A 12,372-nucleotide genomic window follows, 5' to 3' on the forward strand; every position below is an offset into this window, starting at 1 on the left:
GGAGCAGCCATGGTTGAATGAAAGAGTACAAGACAATGATTGCACAAAACTCGAGCACTATATTGATGTGATTGTTGTGACCTGAAAGTACATGGAGTGAGTACATTTTTATAGCCCATGGAGCTTATCTGACCGAGAGACACTCATATGGAATTGATATAAGGCACTACTGCTAACATCAATGCTTAGGTCAACCCACATAAAATAACTAGATATTATGTGCCCCTCTTTTAAGAGGTGGTTCACACACAAACACTTACTAAGAGTTTGTTTACATGCCAACAACATTTGTACTGGGATTTAAGGCTTGCTTTCAAAACACTTTTCATTTTTTAACTCATGGGAGCCCAAAATGTAAAAATTGGCTCTCTTGTTGCGAACTAGCCTCTGCTATGATGGTTGCTCGCATTCTTGTCTACAACACTTTATGGAGACTCCTTCACTCCCCTCAACATAAGGTTTCTCTATTTCTATAGCCTCTTGATGGCTGTATCAAGCTGTACCGGCTGATATATGACTATACTGGTTGCATTAAGTGATGTACCAATAGTATTGAGGGTTGTATCTGCTATACTAGCCCATGTACTTGCTGTACCGGCTGAATGGCGACTGTACCAACCTATGTACTTGTATCAGCTGAATGGAGGGCTATACCGGCTATACCAGCCCATGTACTTCTTGTACCATTTGAATGGAGGTTTGCACCTATTTCAGATTATGTACCTATTGTACCAACCCATTTACTTGTATCGGTGTTGTCTCGGCTGAATGGAGAGATGTATCTGTTGTACCAACCCACGTATTTGATGTACCGACTGAATGGAGGGTTATACCTACTATGTCAGATTATGTACCTGTTGTACTAGCCCATGCTATTGTTGTACCGGTTGAATGCAGAGTTGTACCTACTGTACCAGCTCTATTGCATGAAGACCCGTGGTTTTGGGAAAGAATTAGTACCCACACAAAGATATATGGATTATATTGTTGGCTCAACATTTCTACAACCTATGTACCAGATGAATTTTATGGTTGCCTCATGTTGAGTTGCGTTATGGCTTGTATACGGATAATCCGGCATCTCCCATGGGAGTAAGGCGCTCAAAGCTTGTAAATGGTATTTTCTCCTTGGGTAATAAAATACTCACGGGCCATTCCGGCCTCTATGCATTGTTAGCTTTGCACATCTCTCTTTCTCCTTGGGTAATAAAATACTCTAGGGGCCATTCCGGCCTCTATGCATTGTTAGCTTTGCACGTCTCTCTTTTACAATTTTGTGGATTAAGTCTTCTTGCATTTTATAAAAAACAGCCCCTATGCTTTTTATAGCAAAAATAGCATTAGCTTTCTTTTTACAAAAATGCAACCCCTTTATAGTTGGCTGCAGCCTGCTGCTTTTCCAGAAAAAAAACAACCTGCCATCTACTTTCTTCTCTTTGTTTGCTGCCCACTATCCGCCTTCCTGCCCATCTCTGCGCTAGCATGCAACATGGCTTGTTTACGGCCTATGCAGGCTTGTACAACGGTCAACCTGCTATACAGACTTTGTACGGCCTGTTGCAAGGCTGTACAGCTCTCTGCGCAACCTTCTCCTGGTTGCACACCTGCGCACCTTCTGCCCGGCTACTATTGGTGCCCAGCTCAGAGCATAACCAGCCACCTGCTGCATATCCCATGGAGACTGCACATAGTCGCCTCATCTTTGCATGCTTGGCTGCAAACCCTACGGCCCATGCAAAGCGACCACATACACCATGAGAAAACACAACCAATTTGCAGTGCTAACAATTCAGAGAGAGAACCTAGGGTTTCTTTCAAAAAATAGGGGGTCTCCCCCCACAATTTCATCCGCACGCATGCATACAAATATCCCCTTCTCTCAGAATCCACACTAACCCTATTCTGCCAGCAAAACCTAAAAAAGGCACCTACGTACACATTCAAAATGCAGATAACTGACAAATACCTCAATTAGGCGACCTTGAAAAACACAAACGACATGCAAACCTTGCTTTTTCCTGCCTCTATGATTAGGTTAGCTCTGATACCAACTATGAGGGACTCCTCCCAAGGATCACCTAATACACAAGCATCAACAAGATTAAAGAAACCAAATAAAAGGGGTGCAAGAAAGCTCACCACCCAACCCGTAGGTTCGTGTCTGCAAACCTCCCCCAAGCCAAGGGCTAAGGTTCACCTCCCACGTTTCCATGCTAGTCAGCCCTAGCGTCCCATACCACCAATGCCTACCGATAGGGGCCCTCCGCAAGACTACCCGTGATTCGCCATGTCCGTGGCAAGAGAGATCCAAACCACAATGGCACAATGAATCAACATTAACCCAAAGACTCACTTAAATAGTGCTTATTGCTGCTATAAATAACAGTCTAGTCATAAATAGCCAAGAACCTTGGATTTATTAAATCTGAACCCTAGCTGCTTGAATCCGCGTGCTTTTCCTAATCCTTCCCTAATCTTGTTGGATTAGTCCCTATCCCCAAGGGTTAGTGCTAGGTACGTAACAGAGGCTTGAGCAGGGTGGGTGGGATAAGGGAGAAAAAAGGCACACGCGTAGCAAGGGGCGTGCAAGGCGGACAACAGGGAGGGGACGGGGGGCAGACAGCAGGGCGGATGGGGTGCGGACAGCGTGAACAGCCACCAGTGCGCAGCACGAACAGAAGGGAGGGGCACAAAGGTGTTCCCACCATCAGGGCGCGCGGGAGAGAGAGAGAGAGAGAGAGAGAGAGAGAGAGAGAGAGAGCTTACCTGCATACTCAGATTAAAGCATGATTGTCTGCAATGGTGGGGCAGTGGGGAATGCTACAAAAGAACGCTGAATTTTTCAACCAAAACGTGCAGAAACTGCAGCTTCCAGGTGAGAACGCCATGGCCAACCCAGCAGGATGCGGTGAGCTGTAGAAAGTACGAATTCGAGGGCGCTTGCTATGCCTCTTGTTTGCTTGAAGCTGCTGAAGAAAAAGGTGATGAGGCTCAAGAAAATACACAAAAAGAATGCAATGGTTGAGGCGTGGTTGGGCCACTGCTGCTGTGGTAGGAGGCGAAAATACACAAAAAGAATGCACCTAAGCTTGGTTCTTCTGCGCAAAGCAAAGGAAAAAAAAAGGAGGCTTCTGGTTCATTTTCGGGGAGAAATTGATCAATCTTGTTTTTCTTAGTTGGCACTGTAATTGTTACTTATAATCAACACTATCATGGCTCTTGGTTGTTTTGAGCAAAGATACTAACGCATATGGCCCACATATCATAAAGGTTTTACACACCATGTAGAGTAAGTCTACCAAAAGGTATGGACATCTACACACAATGTAAAAGCATATGGGTATCTATAAAAACATAAGCATATGGGTTTTATACAGGGATGTCTATATACAACATGCAGAATGTGTATACAATATAACTCTTTTGTGTAGGTTATGTACCCCACAATTCCATATCCATTGACTAGCTTAATTTGACAACTTGGTAGCTTCTAAATGTGGATCATCAGTCTCTTTTAAGCACTTTGTTTGCACATCTTTTTTGTGTGAACACGTGGGCGAGTACCAGAGGTACCAGGGTTCAAACTCATTGCCTTTTGGTCAGGTGGGTATGATCCTGCACAGTTTTGTACAGTTGCACATGAAAGTCTGAACCTATTTTTGGATACTTATTGACAATGGCTTATTGGAAGCCAGGACTGTTGCAATTTTAGACATCAAGAAGCCTGCTGCTCCTGCAAAGAGCATCTCTTTTGATATTGTCTGATTGTTTGCAGTGTTGACAACCTTCGCTATCACAGCAGAAACTGCAATGATCCCAGAAATTTTTGTCAAGGGAGCCCTGAAGCCGGCAAGACTTCCTACTAGCTGAGATTTCTCCCTCTGGATTGCACCCACACCATCCACATCACCTGATGTCCTGCTCCTCCCTTTGACTCCATCTGTGCTGTTTATTGCAGAGGATTGTGACTCATTTGCAACTGACAATGGAGAGGATGATGGTGCCGGGAGTTGATCTACTGCTCTTTGTAATATGAACAAATAGAGAAAGCCCAAAAGTCCGCCCACACAAAACCCTTCTGCAATTTCACTGTGACCTGTACCAGCTGACACTGCACTGCCTAATGTGACAAGCAACGCATTATAGCTCAGTAAAGAAAACTTCAATGCTTCGTACTCTTTCATCCCCTCATCTCTTACCTTCTCCATGGACATCTGTGTTCCAGTGAATTTCCTGTTTGAGCCCAGAAGGAGATAGTCCGCATAGAATAACTGAGAGGAGGTAGATGCTTTAAGCTCTGCTGCTGGAATGCCATCACCATCTCCAATAAGGATCCCTTCGTGCAGGAAATTGTACTGCAATATTCTGCAGTCAGTATCTTCGACTCCATTTTTGATCGCTTGTTGAGGAAACACTGTTATGCTCATGTCCTCCATACTCCATGTACCTGCATATATACATTTCTTTGTGTTGAGATCAATCAAGAGTCAAATCTCCAGAAGTATGCAGCATTGAGAAGTTCTTTATCCATTTCCAAGTACAACAGGGGCAGTATCTGTTGTCCACAAAAGGCATGGATCAAAGAAGACACAAGAAAGTTATGAAACACACATACATACATTCCATGACAACACAGAACCTTGGCCCCTTCCAGGGCCACATACACATGCACACATCAAAACTAATGTCTTCAGAAGAAAAAAAGTCATTTAGTGGTTCGTATCTTCAGGCTGAGCAATTGTGTTAACACCCTTTTTCCAGGCCTGAATCATGCGCACATTAATTTCCTCCTTGGGCATCCCTCTTCCTTGTAAGAAATCCTCTTTGCCTCTCCCAGCAGCCAGTCCATCGCCGCCACCTCTTCAACCCCTGGGTTATGTTTTCCATTCACATTCAAAGCATCCCTTTGGTATGAAAAGAATGATTCTACCTGCAAGCGCTCTACCCTAGCTAACTGAGTTATTTGAATGCGCCTTTTTACAAAAGGCACTCCATTTGCTCATGACATATGTACCCCCCCTCCAACACTTATTATGTTGGAGACCGTGGTGCCCAGCCCAAGGCTTCATTCACAACAGCCTCTATGCTAGGTTGGTGGGCAAACAAGGGCATATCACAGCCGCTTATGCTACTGCCTATTTTGAGTTTGACAAAATTTCATCACCACTGTGTTAATGCCCTAGAGTCGTATTGTCAACTACGGTATTTTGTAAACTGGGAGCATCATTTGGCCGAGGAAGAGGCCATAAATCCTACACAGTCCCCATCCCAATGTGCTTCCCAACTTTCCAAAAAATACCTCAACTATTAGACCCACATAGCTGGAAACCCTATCAGGGTTAGAAAATCTCTTGTCACATTCAATGTTGATGACCACAATAGAATTCAGCTAGTGACTCTCCTCCCAGCCATAGGTCCCATTCCAGAGCCACCCCCAAGCCTAAGGTCCATATTGCCGTGAGGCAACAAGGCCCCAACAGCACGCTCAAGTGTTCCATAGCACCAGATCGCTTACTTGTCTGAAACTACCCTTGGCCCTGAGGTTTCTTGCCTTGGTAGATGCCTCCATTACGAGGATCCCTCATTAAAATCATAACTGAGAGCCATATAACCAGGCTATTATTAGCCAGTTGCTTTTATTCTTAATTTTAAGCCATTATTAGCCTCTAGTTAGATTTTGATTGACCCAAGGCCAATCCAAACCTCATCCTTGCTAGCCCTTAGCCTCCTAGGCAGGTCTTATGAGGCCCTATGCACCGATGAGCCCTAACCCTGAGTTAGCACATCCCCTTAACCTTAGTTATTCTAACCCCCAATTAACACTCGGGTTAGGAATGCAACATTATCTCCCCCTTCTATTAGATTGACGTCCTCGTGAAGTATATGAGACCATTTCTCATACAAAAATGAGGCAATTCTTCACATGTACCATGCTGTAATTTTTGCATCATTAGCTTCACCTCGCCCATCCATTTGAGGATGATAAGCAAAGGAAAATTTCAGCTTAGTTCCCATATTGTCAAAAAGAGTTTTTCAAAACAAGCTTGTATTCATGATTCATGAACCACGATAACTGTCACAAGGAGGTGCATGGCATTCATTTATCACTTTCCCTCTCAAATTCTTAACCACATAGACGGTTGTCATAGATAAGATAGCCAACTTCGATCACATATGATGCATGTGATATTCCGGACTACAGATCAGTACGACAGCCTAATTCACCACGTGGATTTCACCAAAAGCTCGAGGTATGGAACAAGTTGGAAAACTTGTTTGGTAATAAAATTATTAACTCCAAAGTCTTCCTTAAACAAAAAATTCTTCCTCTTAAAAATAAATGAAAGAGAAACTTTCGGAGAACATTTGAGCAATCTAGGCTCCATAATACAACTCCTCTTTGGCTTGGGAGTTGCTATGGATGAGGATGATAGGAAATTTGTGCTTCTATCAAGCATAGAAGAGGTGGCTCGGGAAATACCCTAAGATGAGATGATTGCAGTTCTCATAGATGAAGACTGCCGCAAAGAGCAATCTGAGATTTCCTTCAGACAGGGCCATGTTCACAAAGGGAAAGGGAAAAGAACTATCAGATGTAACTTCTGCAAAAAGCTCGGAGACACAGAGGACATATGCCTCAAGAAGATGGCCAAAGAGTAAGAGAAGGTACATGCAAACCTGATGGCACAAGATGGAGAAGAAGTCCAAGAAGCATAAGCTTCAACAATAGAACATGCAGCTATTGTCATGGATAATCTTTCTCTAGAAGAAGAAGATTATGATTGGGCTTTCTAAAAGCCAATATGTGTGGGTCGTGGGTTCTCTAACCGGGTGGTCCCCCAAAATTGATTGTAATTACTAATAAATGTTGTGTGTGTCAATCTTTCCTTCTATGTGTGTAACAAGCCCTCAACCTTATAAAAGGCTTCATTTCTTTTGCATACCCCTGTTTAGATCAAGGGAGAGTTATCCTGACAAATTGATGTAGGCTGTCATTTGTAGTCAAGCTTTTATATCAGGCCTAACATGAGAGCACATGGTGCAGTCTAGAGTCCAAACCACAATGACTATTGAAGGTTTTTCAGATATCTCCACCTTTTCTCTCTCCAAAGGACGGTTTGTTAGGATTCTGAGCCTAATGTGTGAACCACCCCTAAAAGGGTTATGTGTGTATGTGTAAACTTATTCATGTGCAAGTGTGTGTGAACATCTGCTTAGGTGTGAACATCCCTTTATATCTAGATAAGATAGGTGTGAGATGTGTCATGTGTGTGTTTGTTAGTGTGTTTTGTTTGGGTCAAAAGATATGGTTATAAACCTACAAAAAGGCATGTACATGGTGCAAGATAATCATCAATCAAGTATCTCATTGAGTCATGCCACATATGCTCTCTTTCTTCTCATCGTGTTTACTCTGCAATCGCCATAATGCAAGTCATGTTTGCTGTTGTTTTCTCTTATTTCATCCATGATGAGATTTCATGAACACTATGTACACATCATTTTGGTCTCATAGACCCTTTGGGTCTTCTCAAGATGATAATATAACTTTCTTTCTTCCTTCCTTTCTTTCTCTTTCTCTCGCATCTCATTCACCTCACTATCTGCCAACAATACCACTCCCCACTATGCATAGCCAACATATAGATGGGTGTTTTCCTTAAAGAGAACAACCCAAGAGAATTTACTGTAGAGACCGTTGACTTGGAAGACCAGAGAGCCTCTTTTGGTTGGTTTTGCTGAGGTGATCTTGAGTTTATTAGATGAACTCTTGAGAGTGGAATGCACTTTGGTATTTATTATGTGACCTGTGTGTTGCAGATTAGGAACCCACGTCTTTTGAGGGTATTTTAGTGATTACATGCTGCCTCTTGTATACTCAGAGAGGTTGCGAAGGATCGATAGCATGACTTGGACATTGCAATGCCCTTTCCTAATTTTATTTTTCCGGAAGAGTTGACATAATCAATAGTTCCTTCGTGCATCTAGGTATAACATTGGTTAGTCCTAGATAGATAGATGCTAATCGGAAGCCTCAACGAAGGAATTTCATCGAGCAGTTGCTTCGGTGTGTCACAGCCGAGTGCTAGTGACCACATTTGTGACTACTTGTAGTTTCTTATTGCGTTCCTGTACGATCGTTGATCTTGCCTATTTTTAGTTACCAAAAGTAGCCTTAGATCATGTAGCACATTTCTTGGATGTAGTGCACACGATCTCAAGGATGGTTTATTCTATCATCTTCAAATAGAGAGTTTCCAGCTTTACCCTAGGATTCACTATACTTCATGTGGGTAGCTGTTTTTTGGGAGACTGATGAGTTTGACTCACAAGGGGAGCATCTCTTGACTTTTGTCGAGAAGATGACATCGATGAGGTTTCTCTATGACCATGGATAACTTTATGACGTTTTTAGCATGGTGAGGATGGGCCATTGTGCTAGGAATTTTTCCTTGAGGTGCACTAAGTTTATTGGTGATTATACTAGTACTTTTGGAATGTACAGATTTGGGGTTCCGTAGAGTAGCGATCTCTTTCCGAAATTGGATGACGGAGGATAGACCTAGATTCAATTTTATCTTTCCGAAATTGGATAGCAGAGGACAGACCTAGATTCAATTTTATCTTATAGAGCTCGATCAATATTAGGTTTTAGTACCAAAGATGTTACTTGAGGGAGACATGATATGCAGATGTGTGATATACACAACATTGATGGTATGACCTATACTTGATTTCTAGATGCCTTTGGCTCACATATGTACTCTAGCCCAAGATCATAGCAAACGTTGAATGGCATTTGCTATGGATTTTTTGCATGCTATAATGGTAGGGGGTTTCCTTGGGGTGCATTTTAGATGTACCTTTGTTTCATCTCGGATTTCGAGATGAGAGAGGCTATCACTTACCGCATGTGAGATGGGGTTCCTAGATAGAACTTGATTATCTAGGGATTTTACCTACTGGATGGGGCTTGAGTTTCTTTTAAGTACGCAAATACAAAGGTGGAAGTGGGTGTTATGGTTGGTTCCTTAGGAGAGTTCAACAACTTCGTATGGGATTTATGGTTTCTTTCGAGACACTGAAAGAAATGGTACTGTTCTAGGTTCCCTCGGACTATTCTCACAAGTTTTGAATTGAAGTTTATAGGGTTTACATGTGGTAGCATTACTCAGGATCTAGCCAACATTATGTAGGTGTGATTGCCTTATGCGCCAGTGAGTTGCTACAGGCATAGAATTACTTGAGTGTACTACATTTATTACGATAGCCTCATGATCTTATTTGCAACACGATTGCCATAAACGGCGAGTGTTCTACACTTACAGCACCCCCGGCCCCCAAGGTTATGGGAGGAAGTAAGAGGGAATATTATATAGGGTAGATTGATGTGGTGGGCTAACCTGAAAGTCAAGTTCTTCATGTGGGAGTCTAGATGTGTCAAGGCGGGATTTGGAAAAGAATTGATCACTCCAACTTGATCTTATGTCTAAAGGGGGTCTTCTCTGGAGTATGTCATGGTGGTATGGGATGCTAGGATCTGCTACATGCACAGTGACTCGATACATCTATATTCCTATTTGGTATGTACCACGAAGTTCACAAGGTTTACATGTGGTACCCATATTCACAATTTGGTCAGCCTTATGTAGGTGTGATTGCCTTATGTGCCAATGAGTTGCTACAGACACAATATTCCTTAAAGTAGGATTTTCGTGAATGAGTGTTCTGCACTTACAGCCTCATGATCTTATTTGGGAGCAAGATTGCCATAGACGACTATTCTACACTTATGGTAGCCCCAAGATTATGGGAGGAAGCAAGAGGGAATATTATATAGGGGAGATGGATGTGGTGGGCTAACCTAAAAAAGTCAATGTCCTTCTGTGGTGGGAGTCTAGTTGTGCCAAGGCGGCAGGATGATTGGGAAGGAATTGATCACTCTGACTTAATCTTATGTCTAAAGGGTGTCTTGTATGGAGTATATCTGGTGGTATGGGACGCTAGGATCTACTACATACAAGGTTTCTCGATACATCTAAAATCCAATTTGGTGGATTTTTGGACCGAGGGAAAGCGGGAGTTGATTTGAGGAATCAATCACAAGAAGGAATAAAGAATGAGATTGTGGATTGCAGATAATCGCAGAAAGTGTTATGTAGTTGCTGGGTATTTGCAATTATGATTGGGTCTATGTTTTGGGTGAAGCACAGTTATGCTTTGCCAGATGCTAGGTGAAGATTCTTTGCTTCATAGAGACGGTTTTGAAGGATCTTGGCGTGCACACATATATTCTGCAGAGATCCAGATTTAGAGCAGATTTTGCTGATATTGAGATCACTGGTTTCTCAGATAGATTTATTCCCCCGAGAGGGTTTAGTTTGTACACCGGAAGAGATTACTGGCAACCTTTGGTAATCTTTCGGAAGATAGCAAGCTGAGGAGTGATGGAATTTGTAAGACATATATGGGCTAATGTTCTAGTGGTATGGGATGCTAGCCTCTAGGATCTATCACATGGGCAAGCATAATGTCTAGACGAGTGTCATCCTGGCACACAATACTCCATAGGGCCTTGGCCACTAGCATCAGATTCTTAATCATGATGCTCCACAAGGAGTAACTTCTCCCGTTGAGGAGGTCCTCCTGTGCCAAAACCCCAAATACATCCCCTGCATTCTAATCTATTTGCAAATGTCCAAATAAAAAAATCACTACAAATCTGCAATCACGCCTCTAATGTGTGTGTGCTCGCTGATAGAAAGGCAAATACTTGGCTTGTAACACACACCTTTGCCAAAATACCTACAAATCACCTTGGCTTGTAACACACACCTTTGCCAAAATACCTACAAATCACCTTGCAAATAACCAAATGGAGTAGGGCGATCAGTTATATGTTATGAATTTGATGAGTTTGCTTTGATTTTGCAAAAATCCCCAAATGCTGAAATGTCCAGGTTCAGCAAGTACAACTGGTGTAGCAGGTACGGGCAAGTACAGGCGGTACAAAGGGTACAGCTGCAGGTAAAAGTGCGGGTACCAAGGATCACCTGTAGGTATAGTTGCCGGTACAAAAGCAGGTAGTGATGACATGGCAATACAAACCGGTATTGTATAGGCTGTACGTAAACGTGCGGGTACCAAGGATCACCTGTAGGTATAGTTGCCGGTACAAAAGCAGGTAGTGATGACATGGCAATACAAACCGGTATTGTATAGGCTGTACGTAATAATGATGTGACAAACGACTTGTATGGCAGCAACAGCTGACGTGCCAGCATGATTGTACAGTGCGGTTGTATGGAATGTTGAAGTGGCTACTATACCAACATGTATGGGCTCACGAGCATGTGCAACAAGGTATGTGATTGCAAGCATGTACGGGGTAAATTTGGGCATACCTCTGCAGGTCATTGCTCTCCCAGGCCAGGAGGATACAGATTTCCTCATTTATTCTATCATGCCTGGTGGGAGATTGAGGAGATGTAGTATGGAGGAGATCATACCAAATACTAGGCTTAGTCCAGTGAGGATTGTTGGTCGCTCGGGGAAGCACTGGTTCATTGACCCTTCTCCTCAAATAATGACTCATGGCTCTTGGTGTTTGTGGCTATATGGTGGCAGTCCTATCAGATATCTTCACTGGGATCCAGGAGAGTGGGAGTGGATTGATGCCTTCGATCCTTTGAAAAGCCTTCCTTTTGTCAGTTTCACTGTTCGGAATGCCAGGCTTCTCCTCACTCGACTGATGCATAGGGTCCCTACTCTCAGGCCTCATTGGGAGAGCTATGATATTTCTCCAGTGATACAACGCAGATATTGGCATAGACTTTGGCATTCATACCAGATCTCTCATTTCTTTTGGTTATTCTTACATGGTGGTCTCCCCACCAATCAGTGGAGACCACTTTTCGGTGTAGCACCTTCTTGTCCTAGATGTGCGGTAGATTCTGAGGGGGCAGTTGCTTGGCTCTCCCAGTCCGGTCCGCAACTTTTTTATGAGGGCATTGGTACATATTCTGTTTTTTTCATTCGTAGAGGTATTGCCCAGCATGGTTTATTGCAGGATGTTCCTCACTTTGATTATACACCCCCTAGACAGAGGATTGACACCAGTTGGGAGATTATTGCCAGTATTACAGCATGGTAGATCTGGAGAGCTAGATGCACGGACGCTATTGAGGGTGTCCAGATTTTTGGGTCTCAAAGCATTAGTACTATATGGGGTGATATCATCCACACTCTTAAGGCTACTTGGGCTCGCATTCAGGGGCCCTCTCGTTCTGCGCAGGGCTAAGCGTGTGATATTTATGCGGGAATGGGACCATGGCTTACATGGCATCATGATGCTCCTCAGTGGTTGAAATC

General features: G+C 43.1%; 1 protein-coding gene across 4 annotated transcripts in view; it reads right to left on the bottom strand.

The window, feature by feature from the left end:
- Positions 1-3,322: 3,322 nt before the first annotated feature.
- The window catches only part of LOC147629116 (Lipase/lipooxygenase, PLAT/LH2 family protein), a 50,699-nt gene continuing 41,649 nt past the window's right edge, over positions 3,323-12,372 (bottom strand). For 3 of the 4 annotated variants that reach the window (XM_086812366.1, XM_086812365.1, XM_086812367.1), the window contains one exon: positions 3,323-4,447. In XM_086812366.1, coding sequence (XP_086668492.1) covers positions 3,654-4,447 — 794 coding nt within the window. In that variant the 3' untranslated portion in view covers positions 3,323-3,653. The remainder of the gene's footprint in view (positions 4,448-12,372) is intronic. The other variant, XM_086812368.1, reaches the window with a different exon arrangement.

This window comes from Cibotium barometz, chromosome 18, assembly GCF_041138505.1.
Source record: "Cibotium barometz isolate CiBa-2024 chromosome 18, ASM4113850v1, whole genome shotgun sequence".
Classification (NCBI taxonomy): domain Eukaryota; kingdom Viridiplantae; phylum Streptophyta; class Polypodiopsida; order Cyatheales; family Cibotiaceae; genus Cibotium; species Cibotium barometz.